This window comes from Calidris pugnax, unplaced genomic scaffold (assembly GCF_001431845.1).
Source record: "Calidris pugnax isolate Ruff unplaced genomic scaffold, ASM143184v1 scaffold314, whole genome shotgun sequence".
Lineage (NCBI taxonomy): Eukaryota > Metazoa > Chordata > Aves > Charadriiformes > Scolopacidae > Calidris > Calidris pugnax.
Genome location: NW_015091027.1, coordinates 244,866 through 266,851, shown reverse-complemented (window position 1 = coordinate 266,851; position 21,986 = coordinate 244,866). Strand labels below are relative to the sequence as shown.

Sequence of the window (21,986 nt, the reverse complement as noted above, 5' to 3'; positions counted from 1 at the left end):
GCCTCGGCCACAGCTCCATGCACAGTGGGAAGCAGGTCATGAAACAGCCACTTCACTTTTTGCCCACGTTGCAGAGAACGATACCCTCGAACAATCGCAAGATCTCACAAACACAGCGGGACAGGCGGGTGAAAGCATCTTTTCAGGTACGTGTGGGATGAAGGCAGAGCACACCCACAAACACCGTGTGTGCCACGTGCCACCCACCCCATCATCAGATCCTGCTTTCTGTTGCCCCCAATAGACCTTTCTGTTGCCGGTTGGGTCTGACGCACGCAAAGCAGCCACTCAGGGTCTCGAATTGAGCCGTTCCCTGCACCTCCAGTAGCAGGGGGGTCCCCAGGAGAGGGAGCAGCCCCAGCCCGCTCAGCTGCCCTCAGGTATGGCTCCTTCCAGCCACATCCTGGCCTCCCTCCGCCTCCCTGCTAGAGCAGCGCCTTGGCAAACATCTCCTCTTTGTCTCTAAAGGAAAAACGTTAGAGACAGCAGGGAATTTCCAGGCTGTGCACATTTCTACAGAAAAGCGGGACTGTTTGCCCGTTGCTGGCGGCTCCTGGGCTCCTGGCAGGCTGCGAGCGAAGCCGGCGGTGCCCCCGTGCCGGTGAGACAGATCCATCACTCGGATGCACCCGGAGGAGTGGGGCCAGGACCCCCGGCGCTCGCGGTCCCTGGCACGTCCTGCCTTGATGGCAGAGGAAAGCAGACCCCCCCTCCCTGCCATGCAGGCAGCGTTCCTGCGGCAGGATGCCGGTCCAGCCGGGATTCCAGCCTCCGCCGGGAAGGTCTTGAAACAAAGCCCTCATTTTCCAGAGGCTGGGAGGTTTCCATGGAGCAGCCGGCCACCCTGGCAGGTTGATCTGCATTCCCTCCGCTCCGGCCCCCAGGGATGCAGCTCTGCTTGGGGAATCCATTGGCTGCAGAGCCCCCAGACCCCACACATGGGTCCCTGGGACGCAGGCGAAGAGCCGCACAGGGCAGAGCCCCAGCCCCAAACCCTGGCCAAGAAGGACACTCGAGCGTGACTTGGACACCTATGGACCATCAAAAGGGAGCAGCTTTGCCAACGGGCAGCACACTCAGGGGCTCAGACGGGATTAGCTGGGGAAGAAACAGTAACAAAAAAATGTCTGTTCCCTCACAAAACAGATTTTAAAAGCACTTGCTAAAGATGCTGGAAGACTTTTCCCCCCACTTGATCTCTCTGTGTCGGCGCCGCTGCGGCATGTGTGGGGCTTGGCTGGGACAGAAAAAAGAGCCTCGGCGTCAGGGAACAACTGTTTCCAAAGACAGCTCAGGGTGGAGGTTGGCTTTAATTATGCGTGCATGCACGTCGTTTTTAAGGGTCACCCAACGTGATTCAGAGAGAAAGCAGGAGCAGCCACTGAAACACAGTGCAGCATTTTCTCTGCCACGTTCCTGGGGCTGGGGAGGGAAAGGAGCGTTTCCCTGCAGCTTTGGAGAATATTTCAGAAGAGACCTCCCTGCTCACCCAGCAGCCCCTCACCACCCCACCCAGAGGTGGGACCTTTGCGTCCATCCTTTCTTGATGGATCTTTTTTCCACAAAAGTGTCTGAAAAGAAAGGAACCATTTCTCTCCCACTTCCTGCTCTGTTCATCATCTCGGGACGATACAACTCCCAGCACCCGCACTGTACGTCTCTCCTGGCCAGTGCTTCACGTGGCCACAGGCAGAAAAACACCCCTTGCTTTGCAGGGGTTTATCTCCGTATTAGAGCATAGACATCTTCCCTGTTTGTGTAACGATCTGCAGGAGCTCCTGCCACTCCTGGGGGTCGTTAGATCCTCAGTCAGGAGCCTGGAGACTCTGCAGTTTAAGGCACCAGAGTGTGCCCGGGCACGGGCTGGGGACCCTCACGGGCAGGGGGCTGTGATGGGAGCTACTGCTCAGCCCTGCCCGGAGGGACCAGCCAGCTGGAAGGGACACCTTCCCTTCCAGACACTGTCCCCTGGTGCCCAGAGAAGCTGGGGCACGTCACCCCCTCCTCTTACACGATATGAGCCAAGCCCTACATCAGACACACCAGGCTGGTATCTGCTCTTCTCCAGGAGAAACCCTCCCCAATTGCTCAGCTGCTCTTTCCAGAGTCACGTTTCCCAGCAGGGGTCACAGCAGAACGTGGGCTGCCAGCAACGTAAAAAATTAATTGAGGGATAGAAGATGACTTTGGTACAGCATGAGAGAAAACTATTTGTTTATAGCTTAACTACAAACTGGAGGCCAGAAACTCAATTAACAGGCTGTACTCAACAGAAGGAATGCTGGAGCAAACAAGATAAACATTATTGGAAGGATAAATTGAGTCAGAAAAGGATGATATTTTATTTTATGCAAGATTAATGCTTCAGAGAAGCCCAGGCTGATAGGAAACCTGAGTGTCCTTGTCCTCCCAGAATTACTGCTGCAGCCCCCACCCAAGTCAGAAGCAGTTTTCCATGGGGGGAGGCAATACAATCCCACAGACACCACACTCCCATCTCTCAGAGCACCCCACAGCCCCCACCGAGGCAAAACTGGAGGTTTTCTCCCAGCAAAACAAAGCATGTCTTAGTTTAGGCTGAAGATTTAAGCAAATGCTTATAACTTAAACTAGAACTAGAACTTACAACAATCAGCATTTGAACTATTTATAGTGTAAAGTGCACCCATGAACTGCACAAACACCAGTTTTTCTGCTCCTGGAGAACTCTAAGACAGCAGACACACAGTTTCTGATTTAAGCAGCCTCTCCAGCTTTCATATTTCAGTAAATGTCTGTTTGCTCCTCCATACAACCCTACACAAGCACAACTCCAATCTCTCAGGTGCTTTCCCTGGAACTTACACTTACTGGATTTCAGGTTTTGGTAGACTTTTCATCAGACAATAAATATAAGGACAGCAAATGCACCCACGTGCAACCATGAACCATGAGTTTAACTTTTTACATGAACTAAAAGCACTGCCATAATTGCCAGTTCTCTTTTCTGGACAGATGATACTAGAAGCTCATAAAAGAACCAAGTTTGTACGTTTTCAGTAAACACATTGACTGGTCCCTGCATCCTTTAAACCCACTGATGGTCATGCTTTGGTTTGTGCTACAACAGACCCAGCAGGAAAGCAAAGAGCCAGCCTTCACCCCAACTTCTGAACCACCCCAGACACCAGCTCTGGACTGGGAAAAGGAGAGCAACCAACCCTACCTGATCACAGTGCCAACGCTGCCACAGCCGATGTCCCCAGCCCAAAGTGCTGTAGAGAGGGGAAACTTGTTGGTTCCCCCAAGCAATCAAACCTCCCACCCACAGCTGGGACCCATTCTCATCACTTGGCCATTCCTCACCTGGTGGGTGGGTAAATTACTTTGATCAAAACAACCTGGGGGCTGACAGCAGCACAGGCTGGTCCAAGAGGGCAGGAGGATCCCTGGCAGCATGTCTGCTCTCCCTGTGACCAGCTTCAGCTGTGGACAACTCTCAAGGAGGTAAAGGGAAGGTGATTCCTGCAGAAACACTGTTTGCTACGAGGGGTTCACTGCCCTCCTTTCTCTGCTCTGGAGTAAACTAAAACGAGCTTCAGCTACTTGGTGCACAACAGGGATATTTAGTGGGGAACAACTGTATAGGTAAAATAATGTAATACAGCAGCAGTAATTTGACATTAGATTTTTCTGCCTCCAACACTGTGGATCTAAGATTTAAACTTTTACATCACCCCTCGTCAGCAGTAGTGGCGAGATGCTGTGTCTCACAAGGAGACAATGTGCTGGGGCACTGGGATGTCAGCACCACATGGAATGAGTAATGCAATCGATATGGAAAAGGCAATAGTAAAAACAACTTTCAAAGAAAAAAGGCATTTTATTGAGGGGTTTCTTGTTCCAATCATAGAAGAGAGAAGACAGAAGCCATAATGTGTTTATATCAACCACAAGTTTAAAACAAAGTAAAACAATCAAGTACAGATTTCTTCATCAAAATACACTGTGAGAAAAGCTGCCGTGCTCTGCTGCTCCAGGCCTGGGCTCGAGCAGGAGGCTCCCACGGGCAGCAGGGTCTCCCCGCTCTGCTCAGGTGCCGGTTCCTGCACCGAGCACCGATCCTCACCCGGGCCGTGTGCTCCCGTGCGCTCCCTCACCGTTATATTGTCAGCGGTCGGCCTTCAAGCAATAGCTTGCGAGTAGCTTGAGCTGTTCTCCTCCTGTCTCCAAGGTAAATGAGCCCAGCAAAGCCCTCACACCAGAGCAGATCTCTGCCAAGCACATACCAGCCCCTCCACCCCTTTCCTCCCGGTGCCCACTGGTGTGCACTTGTACAGACGGGGGGAGCTGGGGACACAGGGCTGTTCCCCACACACGGGAACCCCTGCCCTCCCTGCCCTCCTGCCCCCACCTCTCTTACCTCCTCCCGCACACGGGTCCTGCTTGGCAGCACCTCCCCAGAAACCCGCAAACCAAGCACTTTCCCAAAAAGTAAATCAAAATGCCAAGCCCCACAGCATTAAGGCACAGCACTGCCCTTTACTGGCTGCCCACTCAAGACAGCCTTTGGGCGAGGGTGCGCAGCTCCCCCCCGACCCCAGCCCCGCACAACCCGCCCCGTGCAGCCCTTGCACCCCCAGACCTCCTGGGGAGCACCATCAGCAGAGGATGCTCCGCAGGACAGAGCCTCCCGGTCTCAGCTCCCACAGCAGAGATGTGTCACTGGGGCGTTGAGGCTTGGCCCATGAGAAGCACCTTCCCCTCCCTGTGCCAGGCCCCAGCTCTCTGGACACGCCAGCGGATGCTGCCGGGGCTCAGAACGGTGGGAGGCTCAGGCAGCGTCTGCTGGGGGGGTGAACCCCCAGACATGGTCCCTCACCCTGGGTCCAGAGACTCTCGGGAAGGCAATAACTGCCAGATTTTGCCCCAGGCTTTTGTTTGCTGCCCAGAGAAGGCTGTTCTCCGCTGTGATTTTCACTGGTTTTTACATTTTCTCTTTCTCTAAATTTCCAAACAGAAACACAGTCCCCTCTCATCTGCCACACTTTCCTAAAGTCACTATCTAAAATAAAACAAAATGTAAAGATACCTTAACTGCTTACAACGTGATGTGATATCCAAGGCATTTCTTTCAGTGCTGTTATTTTTATCAAAAGCCTCCACATACCAAGAGAGCAGGAGGGAAGTGGAGTGACAACCGGCCGACCCCCCTGCGGGATCCGCGCAGCACCGACCACAAAGCAATTTGGTGAGAGAAGGGTAAAATTACTTTCCAGACACATAGAAATGTCCAAAATACCGTGTCTGAAGTACGATGTGCCAATCTGCTCCGATGGGCTTTTCAAGGACAAACATGCAGGGTCAGAGGAGTGTTGGAAGTAACTGACGGAGCAGCTACTCACATACAGCCATGTCATGCTGTAAGTAAGCAATTGCAGTCATAATTAGTTCTCCCCAGGGATAGCTCCGAGGCGCAGGGGCTCCTCAGCCCCGGGACGCCGGCTGAAGGACCACACTGCCCTCGCAGGACATCGCAGAACTGATCTACTTGTGCAGAAAAAAGCAGCAGGGGTATTAATGAAGACGGGGACACAGTTCCATGGCCTGTGCCGCAGCAACAGGGGAACCCTGCCCCATCCCCTTCGCCTCACCCCGGATCCCGGCTCTCAGGCCCCAGACCCATGGTGGAAAAATCAGGCTTTCTGAGCAGCGAAGGCTGCCAAGGGCTGCAAGTGGCTCTAAGCACATGTGAACTGGTTTGCTCTTTGATTTGATGCTTCCTGCTGAAATATGCATTTTTCAAACAGTAAATCAAGAGCCTTTTACCCAGCAGGTTTCCAGAGGTGGCCAACAGGACACCCACCAGCAGCCTGAGCACAGAAACCCAGCCCAATTAAATGCCAGAGCATCTCTCTCTGACACAGAAGCAATTCCTCCCACGCTGCCCCCCAGCCATTGGGAGGGATCCGGGGGGGTCCTGTCCCAGTCCCCACGGGGCTCTGCTGGGCGCCGTCGCTGCGGCTGCTCCGCGGTCACCAGCCCCTCAGCCCCGCGGGGACCGGCTGCGCCACGACCTGCTCCTGACGGGGCTGGGTCTGTCAGGAGCGGGTCTGTCCCCAGCTTCACCTCATCCATCTGCGATGTTGAAGCCCATGGTTTATTTATTTCTTTAATTCACTGATAAAGCACATTATCTACAACGATTAACTTTGCATCAAAGAAACAACACTACTACAAATGGTGGCCTAAGACAACCTTTCTACAGAGTTCACGTCCTAAATCCCTCTCTCTGTTCGCTGTGACACATCACTCCTCAGTGCGCTCGGCTTCTTCACCCAATTCTACAACCAAGTCCACAGCTCCATCCCCACGTGGGGAATAAGCAGCACTCCCGAGCTAAAGAATAATTAATTTACCAGCTTTGAGTGGGGTTGGTTTAAACCTCAAAAATGAGGATTTGTTATTTCACTTAACTGCAGTACAACATGATTATCTCAGATCGCAAGATATTAATTCTCTCGGAGTAATCGTGATTGATGAGAACGCTGAATGGAAGCAGGAGAGTATAATTAAAGTGGAGCAATACAGGTCTGTGGAAAAGAGAACTTGTCCAATTAATGGAATAATGAATTTCAGCTTGGTCGATAAATGCAATCATTTGGATGCAATATTCTTTGTCTTTCATAAACTATTTGACCTCACACTAACATGACATTTTGATTAAGGAAAAAAGCCCCAGAATGATACAAAGCCAAGCTGTCACACATCAAACAGAGAAAAACCTGGAAACTGATAGGTCCCCCAGCGACAGCAAGGAGGGAAAGATGGAGACGATGCACTTCCCGCGGCACTCCATCGGGACCAGTTCTCAGCCTTCTGCAGTCTGGTGTTCTGCCAGCAGCCTGAAGAAACTATAAAAGTATCATCGGTGAAGTTGGGGAGTGTGATACGCTGGAGGAGCTGGTGGGGAGCTGTCCCCAACGGGGCGCCCCAGGCTGCTGGGATGGCCGGAAAACAGGACGCGTTTCCTCGCGGCCAAAACTGAACCAGGAGTCTGGGCAGAAGCAGCGCCGGCCCCACGGGAACGGGAGGTGGTGGCTGGGGATGCTCTACGGGATGCCACAGTGGCCGGGGACCGTGCGAGCCTGGAGGGCCACCCCATCCCGCCGGACAGGACCATGGGGACCGGGAGGCGGGAGCAGGAGCAGCAGCGTGGCCCCAGCTCAGGGGGCTCGGCCAGCTCGGCTCGCAGGGGCCAGGCAGGCGTCCCAGTGACACGTTACAGGAGATGCTGGTGAGGGGGGTGCTCCCCGATCCAGACGATCAAGGCACCACGAGGACCCCAGGGTTAAGGCTTAAACTAAGCAGGTTTAGGCTACAGTGGGATTTTTTTACAGTGAGGGCAATTAGCTATCAGGAGGTTTTATCAGAGGAGGTAATGGGTTCTCCGCTACTCCTTTTTTAACTTTTATTGTGAGGATGGGATGTTTTTCTAACTGGCCGGCTCTGGCTCAAACAGGAGTTCGTTTAGCGTCATCCTGCAGCCACAAAGATGGGAGTAACATGGTCACAAGGGTCCTTTCTGCAACCGTGTAATCTCTTGACATCACTCCACACCCCTCCGCTTGCCCTCTGTACCTGATAGATGCTATTTAAATGAATGTACAATCCGTACAGCAATAGCTCTTTGGATATTGCAGACGTAAATCGCGTGCGACCTCAGCGACCGTTCGGTGCACGTGTGTCACCCTTGCATGCCCGGGCGAGCAGGAAAATGCCGGCAGCGGGGAGGTGGGAGGGCTGGGGTCGGCGAGGGGAGCTCCGAGGAGCACGAGGAGGAGCAGGAGGGCTCCGCATCCCCGCGGCCGAGGAGCAAGGCCAAGCTGCCATGCCGGGCTGCGCGAGGTCCAGGCGGCGGCTCTCCTGCCGCCCACCGCATCACTTGAAAACGGATGGAAACGTTGGGCAGTCGGGAGACTTCATCTTCTTCATGAACTTCTTGAACTCCTTGTTCTTCTTGTCCCACTTGTAGATAGCCGTCAGCAGGTACTGGGTCTTCACCTGGCGGCCCATGATGAGGAAGTAGTGGCCGAGGTTTTCCAGCTGATGGCAGGGGCAGTCGGCCCCGTTCTTCAGGAACAGCACCAGCTTCTTCAGGTTCTTCTTCCGGATGGGCCCCAGCTTCAGCGCCTTCCTCTTCCGTGGGACGATCATCTTGTCCCCGTTCTCCTTCTTCACTTCCTTTATGGTCATCTTAAGAGCTGAAAGACAAGCCAGGGAGAGGGGGAAAACAAAATGACTCCTGAGCAGCCTTTGCAGGCACAAAGCCTTTGCTGAGCGAGGCTGGGGGCGGGGGGGGCACCATCACTGTCCCCCCAGGACACAGCAGCCTCTGCCCAGCTGCAGATCCCCAGACACCGGCCCCGCTCCCTCTCGGCACTGTCACTCAGTGACCGCGACACCAAACCCCTCACACCTGAAGAGGAGCCATCCCCGTGCCCAGGAGAGCACTGAGGTGCAACACCGACATCTCTGTTCCCCTTGCCCCAGAAAAGCACTGGCCGCTTTCCATTTGAGGGAGACTGGTCTGGTTGGTGACACACTCTGGGCTAGCAAAACCTTAGCTGGGCAAACAAGGTGATTTCCTTGCTCTAGACCCATGGAGAGGCTCTTGAAAGGGCCATTTGAAAGGTCAACTTGGCTTCTCAAGCATTTGTTTGCGGTCACTCCTGGCCCCAGCTGCCCGCCAACAAGTTTCCCGGCAGGGAGCACAGAGCTGGAAGCCCCTGGCAAACAGCGGCGTGGGGGGGATCCGCACGGAGCTGCCACACGCCTGCACCTTCCCAGGAAGAGCAGAGTTAATCCCATACAACTTCCATGGAAAAATATTTTCCTCTCTGGGTTCAGCATTTTCCCCGAGTTAATCGCAACCCGAATTAAAAACGAAGTTAACGTTCCTTTGCCACGACCATGAAGAGGAATTTAGTATACATGGGAAAAATGATGAAAATGTGTTGTACATTAAAGTATCACTTCTGTGCCATTTGGCTCTGCCTCATTTTTGGGGAAAAGCACATATGGCCAAAAATTACTAACATATTTTCATCATTTGGGAGTTTACTTCAGAGCTGCAGATAAATAGTGCTGGGATAGGTGATTAATTGTCTGCTGTCCCTTCCCATTTGCTTGCAGCAGTCTGCATGCAGAAGCCTCTGGCTCTGGCAGGGAGACGGGTCCCCGCAGCATCGTTCCTTGAAGTCTTGCTCTGCTGGAACTTGTAGCAAGGAGCACACGTTGCTTTCTGGAGGGCAGCTCCACTCACTGTTCCAGACACAAATGGCAGCAGGACAGCCCGCCCGACGACAACCCGGGACGGCAGCAGAGTCTCCGCGTCCCCCTGGTGCTCCCAGCCCCTGCGCTGGCAGCGGCAGTAATGGTATTTATCTGCCCCTGTGCCAGAAATGCCTGCTGTGTTTGCCAAGAGCTCAGTCGTGTTATACTGTTACTGTACAAGAAAGTAATCCAGGACTGGAAACCTAAGTGAAATTTTCATTCCATCTGTTTTCCAAATTCAAGATGTTTAAGAAGCTAAAGAGACACGAGCTTTAAGGAGCTAAAGACGCTGAACCAGATCAATTTGCAACAAATCTGGAAAATGGAGCAAGTAGTTTTCAGGCAGCTCTAAGCTCCATGACATTAATCGGGCAGCAGCAGCAGCATCCCTCAATATGAACCTCAATTTCTTTATCCGCTCTGACTTTGAACTCTTGCACTAAGCGTGGTGGTTGCCAGTGCAGGAGGAATGGCATAACACCAGTAATAAGAGACTTTTTCAAAACGGCTCGTTTGCAAATTGCTTTGCTGTGATCGCTGCAAGTTTAGATCCTTGTTGCTGGAGGAAGAAAACGATCTGGCAGCCGGCAGAGGTGCTGTTCTGCTCCAAGTATCACACAAAGAAGGCCTGGTAACCCTGTGCTGGGGGAGCAGCTCCTGTCCCTGCAGGGCAGCCTGAAGGACCTCGCTGCAGACGGAGCCCTCACGTGAGCAAAGGGAAAAAAAAAAAAGTAATTACAATCACTGCTTAGTTTTCACCCATCTGCCAGTGACCTGGTCCCCTGGTCCCCAGCATCCCCTTGCTCCCCTGCTGGGGCAACCCTCCTTACGCTCAGACCCATTTCCAGGTGAGACTCCCGGGCAGGAAGGACTCGTTTCTCAGGGGGGCCATCGAGCGCTCACCACTGCAGCCCTCCCAGTGTCCCCCCGGCCCCGGGAACCCCCCATCCCTGCTGCTGGAAACAGCTTGAGTGGGACAGGTTGAGTCTTGGCTCCGGGATCCAAAGGGGCTGTCAAAGCAAACTGCCTCCTCCCTGGGAGCCCTGGCCTTTCCGCCCCCCCATACACCCCCATGCTTGCCCCCTCGGGATAGCACATCTTCCCCTTGGCTCTCAGGTGACGCTCACAGGTTCCAGCACAACCTCTTACCAAACCCTCACTAAGCTGCAGTCACATCTTCTCACCAAACGCACTCAACACCTTCCTCTTCAACCCAAGCTCCTGGTAATCGAAGCCTCCACCCTGCTCCCGAGGATGCTGGCCGAGGCGCTCACAGGGAAAGGCTCTCGCTCCCCTCCCTGTGAGCACCCGCAGGCAGACAGAGCCTCGGGGGCTGCCGAGAGACCACGAGCTTCCCTGTCTACGGGAGCACCAAGGGGACCAGGGCCGAGTCTGGGCCACACCAGGAGAGGTGATGGCAGAGGAGCCTGTTCTCTCCACCCCAGCGCTGGTGGCCAGCTGGTGTGGCTGTAGCTGGTGGCCGGCTACAGCCAGGACCACACATAAAACCAGGAAAGCCCTTTCCAGCCAGGCATTGTCTCCACTCTGCTTGCGACATTGCCAGTGTGCTGAGACACTACACCGGATCCAGTGCAACACGGTGCCAGGGGATCCCCAGGGATGCTGCACACCGCCCTGGGACATCCATGCCCGCAGGGACAGGGACAGGGACTGGCCAAGCAGGACCCTCTCCCCTCCAGCAGTGCCCTGGGCTGTGCGGCTGATGGTGCTCGGGGCAAGGGGGACTCCTGCCAGGCACAGGGAGAGGTTCTCCTTGTGTGCCATACCTGGTCCCAAAACACCTTTCCCTGCCAGCTGGCCAGCACATCCACTCGCAGGCAAGTCCTGGCCAGAGACCCCTAGCCCAAGCCAGCGTCCAGCCGCCCACTTCAAAGGCTCTTCCCAGAAAACACAGAAGTGAAAGCATTAGTCAGGCTGGGAGGGAAAAAACAAAACACAACAAAGGCAGATTTCAGGATTTAATTTGGGACTCGGCAGCTCTCGGCCACGTTGTGTTTACAGCAGCAGAAATCCTCCCGGGTGCTAAACCCACACGTGCCCTTCCTCAGCCCTGCTGTCAAGAAGCTGATGTCTGCCCAGGCACGAGCCACTCGCCAGCGTTTGCCAGCCAGGAGAGCCGGTGCCAGAAGCCCAGCACGGGCACCGACCCTGTCACTAGTCCTGCTGCCACAGGGAGCTGCCAACACCACAATCAGATATAACCCACTTTCCCCCAGCATCCTTGCTCCCAACACAACACTGCAACATCAACCAGCCCTGTCTTCTCCCAGGGCACCATCCAGCAGGACCATGCCACCAGCAACCATCGGAGTAGGGAGAGAAGGCCAGCACAGGCATCCTCATCCCCTCCCAGGTCCTCCTCTCCTTGTCCCCAAGCCACCTTGTGCTTCCCTCTGGGCTGCTCCAACACCAGGATGCCCAGGGCGGATGCACAGGAGGGATCGTGGTGGCTCTGGATGCTCAGCTGCCCCATCCCCAGCCCTCAGCAGAGGGTCAGACCCAGCCCCGGGGGGAGGCACCCCTTACACCAAGCCAGGAATTTGGCCCCAACAACAAACGGCTCCTATCAAATGGCAGCACAGCTCTGCTATCTCTAATGCAGAGAGAGTAGGGAGCGCTGGAGATATAAAAATGTCTTTTTTTTATTTCTGCTAATATGAAACAGGGTGTATGAAAGTGTTTGCTCACTTGGAGAGAAATTACTCTTGGCAGCAGCAGCTCCAAGCGCAGCAAAGGCCCCAAGAAGCCGGTCAGGGTCCAGCCTGACAAAGCACAACCTGAAACAATTCTTATCCATGTCCCTACAGCTCCAGCTTTCCAGTCCCACTCCCAGCGAGGGCAAAGAGGAAACGCAGTCTCCCAGGTAAACTGGGAGCACCATGTGAGTGTCCCCGGAAGCAAAGTACCAGCAAAAAAAAACACCAGCACTAGGCTCAGGCATGCTCCCCGTGTCCCCAAGGACTGTGCTGCACTGGGGGGGCCCTGCTCACTGTGCCACCACCATGGCTGTGCCCCGCAGGCACCTAAAAACCCTCTTTTTGAGCACGCAGGAGCCTGGGAGCGGGACGCTGTCTCTGCTGCTCTCCTGCCTGCACAGGCAGGGGCCCCACACCAGCACCTCAGGGGCAGGGAAGGGAACGTGAGAGAAGGGAAAGCTCTGCTGTTCCTTCGGCCTCATTGCTCCTTCCTTTAGAAATCACTCAGGAGGAGGAAACCTGCCAGAAGACACATTAGGGCTGTAACAGGAGAAGGCTGCAGGCAAGGAGCTGTCAGTCACGGGAAAAAATAAACAGCATGTATTGATTGTACTGCAGTCTCCAGCGCAGAGAGCCCCTTCAGCAGGATCCCCTCAGACCCCAGAGAAAGGGCAGAAACAATAAATAAAATCACCAAGAGAAACAGAGAGAGGAATGAACTCCAGGGCTAGCCCCGCCGGCACGAGGGGTGAGGAGCAAACCCTGGCTGCAGCCCCGGGGGGCTGGGGGAGGCGGCTGCGGAGATCACCCTGTGGAGATCACCCAAGAATGATCTCACACTCCATCATCCATCCACCCATCCACCCACCCGCCCACCCACCCATCCATCCCCCCGCACACCTGAGACGCACCAAAACCCGAACTGCATCAGCTCACACACACCTGGCCCGGCCCCCACACTGTTCCGTGCCCCGGGTGAGGGTCCCTGCCCCACTGATGCCGCACTGACACCCCCGGGTGAGGGTCCCTGCCCCACTGATGCCTCACTGACACCCCCTGCCCCACACTCCCGCAGCCCCACTCCCAGCCACAGGGGATGGGCATGGTGCTTCTTGCATCTTGGCTGTACTCAGCCACTGGGGTGCAAGTGAAACCCACAGGAACATCGCTGAATCGGTGTGGGACGCACCGACAGCTGCCCCGCGCAGCACACGCTCATTTAAACATTTACTGTAGGAGCCCAGCTTTGATGAGGGTCTGTAACCTGTCAGCTGCCAGTGTTTACCTTGGTGGATGTGCATGAGAAACCTCAGCCTGAAGGGACAGGAGTTTATTTTAGTGCCAGATAAACAGCTCTCCTTGAGAAATCACCCCATGACAGTAACCCCCAAGACTAAACAAAGATCCGAGGACCATGCACTATGCTTCGAGAAAACTTCCTGCAGCCGAGGCCTCCTCCGCTGACTCCTCTCCATCCCCTGGGACATCCCCAGGAGCTCTGCTCCACTCTCCCTTGCAGGGCACAGGTAGGACCCGTATCCCATCTCTGCCCTGCTCTCGAGTGCAGGGTAATCTCTCTGCCCAGCTGCCACAGCCCTTCCCTGGGAGCTGCCTGCCAAGAAATATTTCCATCCTCTGGATGCTGTCACCACAAAATTTCCCAATAACCAACTTACCCTGTGGGCAAGTCAGTGTCTCAAGCCACTCCACCAAGGCCGTGAATGTTTCTGGCTTGGCCTCTGCTCCCCGTTGTGTAACCATCCCAGAGCACGGGGGGTATACTTAGCGGCACAGACTGATGACAACCATGCGGTTAAACTCGTGTTTCCCTTCCCAGCACTTGCCCCCCAGCAGGACACCACCTCGGCTTGCTCCTCGCGTGCCTCCAGGGAGGTGACAGGGATCGCAGTGACCTGCTGGCAATGAAGCCACTGCTGCCACCCAGCCAGTGCCCCTCCAGGATACAGGTTCCCAAGCCCAGAGCCCCCAGACCGGGGTGATGCCTCTGTCACCGCAGACCAGGGCACAGACCCCCTGCCCCAACCAGGGGTGCTGGTCCAAGACCCACTCACTCCCTCCCCAAGGGCCAGGAATGTCCCTGCAGTCTCTCCCCATGGATGCAGTGGGACAGGGGGAGGTCCCATGCATCGTCTCACGCCTGTGTGGGACACAGCTCAGAGTTCTCCATCTCACCCATCGCTGAGTGGTCGGCCCAACAGCCAGGAGAACAGCGCGTCCCGCTCCCCGGCCAGGCTCCGCGCAGGATCGGTGCCCCCCTTACCCAACCCTGCTGGAAGCACGCACATTCCTGGGAAACTATTACAGGGGTGTTCCTGTTGATGCTTTCCCGTGTTAGAAAAAGCCAGCGCTGAACTTAGGACTTTTTGCATTCCAAATCTGCAGGAGAGTGGAGAATTCATTTCCAGCAGAAAGGGTAATACGCCGGCATGCAGAGCAGGTTTGGGTTTGCATAGCGCGCTCTAGCACAAGGCACATTCAAGTGCTAATCCCCGAGGAATGCACACCTTGTTCAATATGCCTTTAATAACCTTCCGGGAAAGTTACATACACCAGCAAGGATGTCAAAACCAGTTAATTCTAGGTTTGATCTGAGAAAGCTAATATTTTTCCCTGTGATACTCTTTCTCTAAATGAAGGTCTGTTTACCTATGATTGTCTGACTCACTCACTCAGTCATAATATATTTAGGACACAGCTTTCAAGTAGCTCTGCATTATTTAAGCTCACTGCTTGGCCCCAGCTAGACAAGGGCTGGCTTTGGGTTTTTACACCTGGACTTGACAAGAGCAGCATAACTTTGCTAAAAAGAAACCCAGCCGTACAAGCAGTCTGGAGGAAGGAAGAAGCTCCTTTGCTCCTGCGTGACTGCAACCAGAATAAGGGTCCATCCACCACATCATTCCTGCAATTGTAAAGAGCAAATGCAACCGAAGAGAGAAGTGAGAGTTTGTGAAAGGAACAGCCCTGCAGACCCCATGGTCAGTGAGGAGGGAGAGCAGGAGGTGCTCCAGGCACCAGAGCAGACTGTGTAGGTCCATGGTGGAGCAGAGATCCCCTGTGGCCTGTGGAGGACCCCACGCCAGCGCAGGGGGATGCCCGAAGAAGGCTGTGACCCTGTGGAGAGCCTGTGCTGGAGCAGGGACCCAGTGGGGGAACCCACATTGGAGCCGTCTGTCCCTGGAGAAGCGTACCCTGTGGAGGGACCCACACAAGACGAGCATGGGAGGGAACACCAGGGTTGAGTTGCAAATGTCCCTGAGATCACCAAAGAACAGGCACTGCCACTTCTGCCCCATCCCCAGACCGACACCGTCTGGTTCTGCTGGCAGCTGGGGCCGGTGGCAGCAGCAGGGCCCCAGAGCATGACCAGTTTGGTGGATCCTGTGCTTGGGCCCCATCCCGCGGCGTTTCAGCAGGCAGGGCAGGAGAGACGCTCAGGGCCACCACGCCATGGCCGGGGTGATGGCAGGGCGCAGGCACGGCCACCGGTCATGCTCGGCATCAGGAGCCGGACACATCCCATCCCGTCCCATCCCATCCCACCACCCGCCTCCGCGCGCCGACACTGACATCTAGAGGCCCAGCCTCGGGGAAGGCCCGCGGGCAATGTGGCCACACCAGCCACACCACTGGCCACACAGCTCTGGGGCCGGGCAGGGAAACGCAGTGGTCCAGGAGCTGGCCCACAGGAGCCACGGTGACCCCATGGAGAGGCCCCACACCCCCAGCGCCCCTCCTTACCAAACTCGCTGGCACACAGGTGCTCCACGATGGCCTCCGACTTCATCTCGTTGTCGCAAGGGGGACACACGGTCGTTCCTGGCAAGAGGAGAGAAGAGGTGGTGAGGAGCCAGCTCAAGGAGCACCACAGAGCCGGCTGCCCTTGAAGGGGGCACATGCCAGGCACCCTGACATGGGGTCCCAGCTCTGAGAGACAACACTCTGCTGGGGGTCAGGAGCCATCCACCGGATCACAGGGCAGTGCTGGCCACAAGTGGCCTCCTGCCAGCGCTGCTGGTGGCCCCGAGGCCGGCACGGGCAGGGGCAGGCAGCTGCCAAGAGCGGGAGGACAGGGCTGGCAAGGAGAGAGGTTTCCAGCGCCAGGCACTCAGCTGAGGGCAGCCGCTTGCCGCAGGGCATGGCCCGCAGCCCACGGATGCTCCCTCCCCGCAGTGTGCCAAGACAGGCACATGGTGGCCAAACCTGGTGCGGCAGGAGGACAGTGCCCGGAGGCTGCCCCGGAGCCAGGCAGGGGTGTCACAGCCCAGCTCGGTGCAGGGTCCCCCTCAGTGCCAGGGACCACCTCGCAGGCTGCCCGGGCATCACATGGTGAGCCCCTCGCCTGCCTCCATCCCACCCTGCCCAGAGCAGTGCTGCTTGGTGAGGGACCCGCACATCTCTTGCGTGCGCTGTTCCCCTCCAGAAGACTCTCCAGCACGATCCCGAGAGCAAACATCATCTCTTTTTTGGTTTCGGCCTGGCTACACCCTGTAGGGCAGCTCGTGGCTCCAGCAGAGGAGAGCCAGTTCTGCTCGCCAGCCAACATCCTCCTCTCGGGAAAAGCCAGACCAGAACATTTCATCGGGATCCATCCTGGGAGGAAAGCTCACTTCACCCAGAGAATAAAAATCTGTTTCCAGGTTCCTGTCTCCAGCCGGAGCAGAGACCACCCAGCAGCACAGACGCAGATTTGTGCTACTGGCGGATGAATTTATTGAGCTGGGAGATGCTGCTTCTGTTCCCGGTCCAGGAGGACGGAGGGCTTTTTCCCACACAAGGGAATTATTCTCAGGGACAGTGCAGCGGAACACTTGCCGGTCCCTGCGTGCAGACGGAGCTCTCACCCCTTCCAGCCCTCAGCCTGGCCAGCAAAACCCACAGTGCTGGGAACAGAAAAAACAGGGGTGTTACAGAGAGCACAGAACAGCTGGCAAGGGAGGCACAGCCTCGACTCGCGCCCACCACAGAGTTGAGTCTCCTCAGTCACAGACGCCCCATGGGATTTCAGGCGAGACATTTGATTTCCGTGGCTTGTTCTTCCCTTCTCATTCCCCCAAACCTGTTCTCTGCCAAACGCTAATTCCTGGGGTCAGGCACCATGTCTTCATTAATCACACACGCAGAGCAATTGGCCCCCCCCATCACCCCGATGTGCCAGTCACACGGCAACCTTCACAGCCCCCAGTAGATGCCTTCACAGCCCCGCTCCCTCAGTACCCATGAGAGCCCCCATCACCTGCCTGACTCCCTCTTCCAAAACCCTAACGTGCAATTGCCACTTTTACTGAATTAACTTAGAGTGACACCGACAGGAGCCTTTGGGGACATGATGACATCCAAAGTGCTTTATTTTTAAAATCAGCAGTCAGAATATTTCCATCCAGGCTGCATTTCCATCCAGTGCATTTAATGAGCTTGTGTTGAGGGAGAGGGGATGCTGGCAGGAGGGTGACAGCCCAGCGGTCTCTCCCTGCTGCGCTGCCAAGAGTTGGTTACTGCGCTGGGGACCACCCTCAGGGACCGGAGGGGGTACCTGCCATCCCTCATCTCCACACATCCCAGCGGGCAAAGCCTTTCGTGTGCCTCGGCAGCCCAAGTGCACAGGAGGAGACTGGCCAAGCTACATGGGCCAGACAAACAACGTGGCAGCTACGACTGTGGCTACCTCCCAAGCTTTCCAGGCAACCAAAGGGAAAAAAAAACCCAAAATGGAAAATAAGACTCATTGTTCCCTGGTGAACACCCGGGCTTCGTTTTAGCTGTCCTACAGCAGCCCTTGGTAAGGCTCTGGCACACCCAGGGTGGCAGGTACCCCTTCCCAGCAGGGAGCCCCTCCAGCAGCCATCCCTCCCACTGGCGACACCGCACGTGTCTGCCCACTGTGCTGCAGGTCTGTCCCGCCAACGCACCTCTCGCCACAGAGAAGACAGTTCCCTGCAGCTCCATGATGTCCTGGGCAGGGTGAGCATTGCCCACTGCCGTGCCAGCAGCAGCCTCGCCTGCCATGGTAAACCCCACACACATCACTGTCGCCCTGTGCCGGGACCCCCGTGGCCTGGCGAGTGACCGCAGGCACCCAAGCAGCTCCACATGTGGGGAGCATCCTCCATCCCCGCCCCGTCGCAGCACGGACATGCCTGCAGGGCTGCCAGGGGACACTGTCTCATGCCAAGAGGATGGGAAACGCTCCTCTCCTATGGGACACCCCATCACACCAAGGTCAGGAACATGAACGTCAGGGGCTCGACCAGCTCCCGCACAGCTCTGCGCCCCAGGAACACTGCTGTTCCATGGAGCCACGATATCCCAAAACTGCCTGCCTTCCCAGTCCATCTCCTGCCGTCGACAGCTCCACTCCGAGCACAACCTCCGCCTGCTTCCAGCTCGTTCTGTCCCTGCTGACCATTTTCTACCGCCTGGCTTTAGAGCCAGCTTACTCCAGGGGCAGGAGAAGGAATGTGTAATGCTATATTAATCTGCAACTCCCCTGATGCATCCTGTGGGCCTGCAGGCTTTACCGCCTCCTGCTTAAGGAGAAAGGAATTCAGCAGGTCAGCTCTTTGAGAGGCAGAAACAAATTCCAATTTCAAGGTGTTAATGGGGAAAAATACTGAAAGGGCTCGTTCTTATTAGTGCCCGGAGAAAAGGGGGGACACTGCTGGGTCCTGACCCTCTTTGAATCAACAGGAAACACACCCCAGGGCCCGAGACTGAAGGGGCTCTGGGACAAACATGGACTGTGGGTCTCCGTCGGCAGAGCCCCGGGCGAAGGGGAGGACCTGGCAGCGGGACGGGGGCTGAACGGCCGTGGCACCATCATGCTCGGCCAGGGGCACCCCTCGTCTGCAATGGGACCAAGCGCTGGGTCTGGCCCTGCCATCGCTGCCATGATGCACAGATCCCACCTGGACCACGCCAGCAGGAGACCCGGCTGCGTCCGTTCACATTACGGCAGCAGCCACTTAAGTTTAATTAACTTAAATTAACTTTAAATCTGCTCTGTCCACTCTAAGCTGGACACAAGAGTGTCCCAGCACACGGCGTATGTGGCTCGTGGAGCTTCACCCTCCAAAGGTCACTCCTGGAGAATACAAGCCAGATCCCTCTGCCGCGGCCGCGAAAGCCGGCTCACCCAGGGAGAGCAGCGGGGGCTGCCCTCCGCAGCTCCAAGAAGCAATTTCTAGCAAGATTCTCATCCCCTCACAGAGCAGTGCCCCAGCTGGCACGACGGGCACAGGGAGCTCGGCCCAACACCTCCACAGCTGCCAGGACTCAGCTATGGCACATGCAAGGGTTTCCTCCTGAAACACTTCCAAGCAGCCAGGGGATGTGAAGAATCTTATACTTTTACATTTTTTCCATTTTCCACTGAATGATGAAGAGAGTTCACATTTGGACAACAATTCTAAAAACTTACTTTCTGTAAACATCCTTGCAAACAAACTGCTCCTTCAAAAGTGCTTGGGACATAAGTTTTGCAAAGCCATTTAGCAGACAGCGGTTTATCCAAGTGGCTGCAATACTTCCTGGCAATGCTCACCCAGCTCCCATTTACAGGTCACTCCAAGAACAAGTTCATAAACCCTAAAGCTTGTGCAGAAGGAGGCCTCTCTGTACCCGAAACGGGTCCTGATGTAATCCCCTGTACAAAGCCCCTTTAGCGATGCCTGTGAAGAACACCATGGTGCCCCAATACTGTGCCAACAGGCACGTTGGCAGCACCCAAAGAGAGCAGAGACATCCCAGCCCGATGCTGCCATCAGGACAGGTCCGAGAGGTGATCAGAAAGTGAGCTGTTAAATGCACAAGGGAAAACCCAGCTGATGCTGCTCATCTAGATGACTGTTCCCAGGCTTGGTTCATTAATGTCTCTAAAATGAATGACCTGCAGACAGCTCAAACTGCCTCGGACCTTGGAAGGGGCAGCTCTACCACAATGGCTCAGACCCGGCTGCACCGGGAGCACGCTTGGCTGCAAGTCCCTGAGGAGTAACAGCGGCCTTTGTACCCACAGCGCAGGATGCGGCCGCGGTCTTGACCAAGGGTCTAGGTTCACACAGGATAGATGATTTTTGAGCCTTCCTGGAAAACAAAGAGCTTCCTCCAGCAATCGCATCAGAAAGCCCAAGCCGCGGTTCGGAAGGCAGCGTGGCTGTGCTGCCGTCGGGGGGAGCAGCCAAACCTCACCCCGGGGTGGGCACAGGCTTCACACCCCACCTGCCCCCGGGCACCCCTGCCGAGGGCTGGCAGAGCTCCCTGTGTGGCTCCAGAGGGTGTCGAGCTCAATCCTCCCTCCCCACTGCCCCGTCCCCCCACGCCATCGCTCCCCCGTGCCCTGCACTGGCTCCCGGGGACACCCCAGGGTGTCACCCCTCTGCTGCAGGACACCCTCCCCTCCTGCCCCATAACTGAAGGGATCCCCAAAGTGCGAGTCCCGCTGGGATGAGTGGGACAATGCTGTGCCGTCCCCGCAGGCTGGGCGAGGGCTCCCCGCCGAGCACCACGTAAAGCCTTTGTCTGCAAAGGTACCTGCAGGCGAGTGGCCACGGCAAAGGGCAACCATCCCTCCCGACGAGCCCCAGAGGCAGCACAGAAGCCACAGCAGTGGGTCAGCTCCACACACAGCTCCTGGTCCCGGGGCTCCTCCCGAGCACCCGAACCACGTCCCCCCTGAATCCCTTGGAACAAGGCTCCGCACAGGAAAGTGCTGCACTTTCCCAGCCCACTGCCTTCTCCCTCTACAAATATCCCCCTCTCAAAGCGCCCCGAGGCAGGATGCCAAAGCGACACCAGGATATTTATTTCTTTTAAAAGTTTTCTGCAACAAGTCGAACTCATTGCAACTCGCACAAACAAGCCAGTCCAGCACCAAACAGACCTCCCAAACATCATGAAAACAAACAAGAATCACATCCACTTTCCCCAGTCGTTCCTTGACAAGCCTCCTGCCCCCTCGCCAGCACCCGGGAGGGCAGGGATGGATCTCCACCCAGTTTCCCAGTTCTCCCCCAGCACAGCTCGGGAAGCGAGGTACCCCCTCAGGATTACTGTCACCATTTACTCCGGTCAGACAGTGCTTTCTGCCGTGGGGACCACGTGTCCTGTGGTCAAGAACAACCCCATTGGAGTCGGGCTTGGCAGAGAAGCTGCTGCCAGGGCAGTGCAGGACCTGGAGGATGGAAGGTTAAGCCCTGGTCCATCAGGGGCTGGAGCCCGGTGGGGTCAGAGCAGCCACGCACCCGCCATGCCTCCAGCAATGGAGCTGGCAGGGCGTCCCACCTTCTTGGGACAGGAGTGCTCACAGAGCACCCAGAGGCTGGAGTTTTGCTGCCGAGAAGCAGAGCTCAGATCAGCCTCCTCCTGTGAGACCCCCCTCAGCCCCACGCAGCCCCTCATGGGCTAATGCCTGCTCCATCAGCTGAGAGGAGAGGGCTGGGAGCAGGGCTGGAGCGTTGGTCACACCTTACCTTTGGGCCTGGAGACCTCGGTGGCGTTAGGAGCCGTCATGGCAATGCAGACGTCGTCCTGGGGAAACTGGTCACATTTGAGCATCTCGGGCCAGAAGAAGCCAAAGAACTGCATGACGGGCTCACAGGAGTCACGCACGGCCTCGCAGAGCCAGCGGCAGGGATAGACCGGCCGGTCCAGGCAGACGGGGGCGAAGAGGGAGCAGAGGAAGACCTGGGTGCCCATGTGGCAGTTCTTGTTGAGCAGTGGCACCCAGCTGCTGGCCTGGTGCTTCACCTCCGCCATGGTCTCGTGGTCCAGCAGGTTGGGCAGCACCATCTTGTCGTAGCCCACGCTGTGGCAGAGCCGCAGGTCGGCGGGGATGGCCACGCACTGGTGGGGCTTGGCGTAGAAGCGCCCCCCGGGGTAGGGGCCCAGGTCGGACTGGTAGCTGACGTAGTCGTACTCGCTGGCCCCGCCGCAGGC

The 21,986-nt window shown here is 56.3% G+C and overlaps 1 protein-coding gene across 1 annotated transcript in view; it reads right to left on the bottom strand.

Annotated features, from left to right (window-relative positions):
* Window positions 1–3,842: 3,842 nt before the first annotated feature.
* SFRP1 (secreted frizzled-related protein 1) overlaps window positions 3,843–21,986 on the bottom strand; it is a 19,185-nt gene continuing 1,041 nt past the window's right edge. Inside the window, exons 3-5 of the mRNA XM_014955891.1 lie at window positions 21,521–21,984; window positions 15,795–15,872; window positions 3,843–8,243 (exon numbers count right to left, since the gene is read on the bottom strand). Of these exons, the coding sequence (XP_014811377.1) occupies window positions 7,921–8,243; window positions 15,795–15,872; window positions 21,521–21,984 (865 nt within the window). The 3' untranslated portion in view covers window positions 3,843–7,920. The remainder of the gene's footprint in view (window positions 8,244–15,794; window positions 15,873–21,520; window positions 21,985–21,986) is intronic.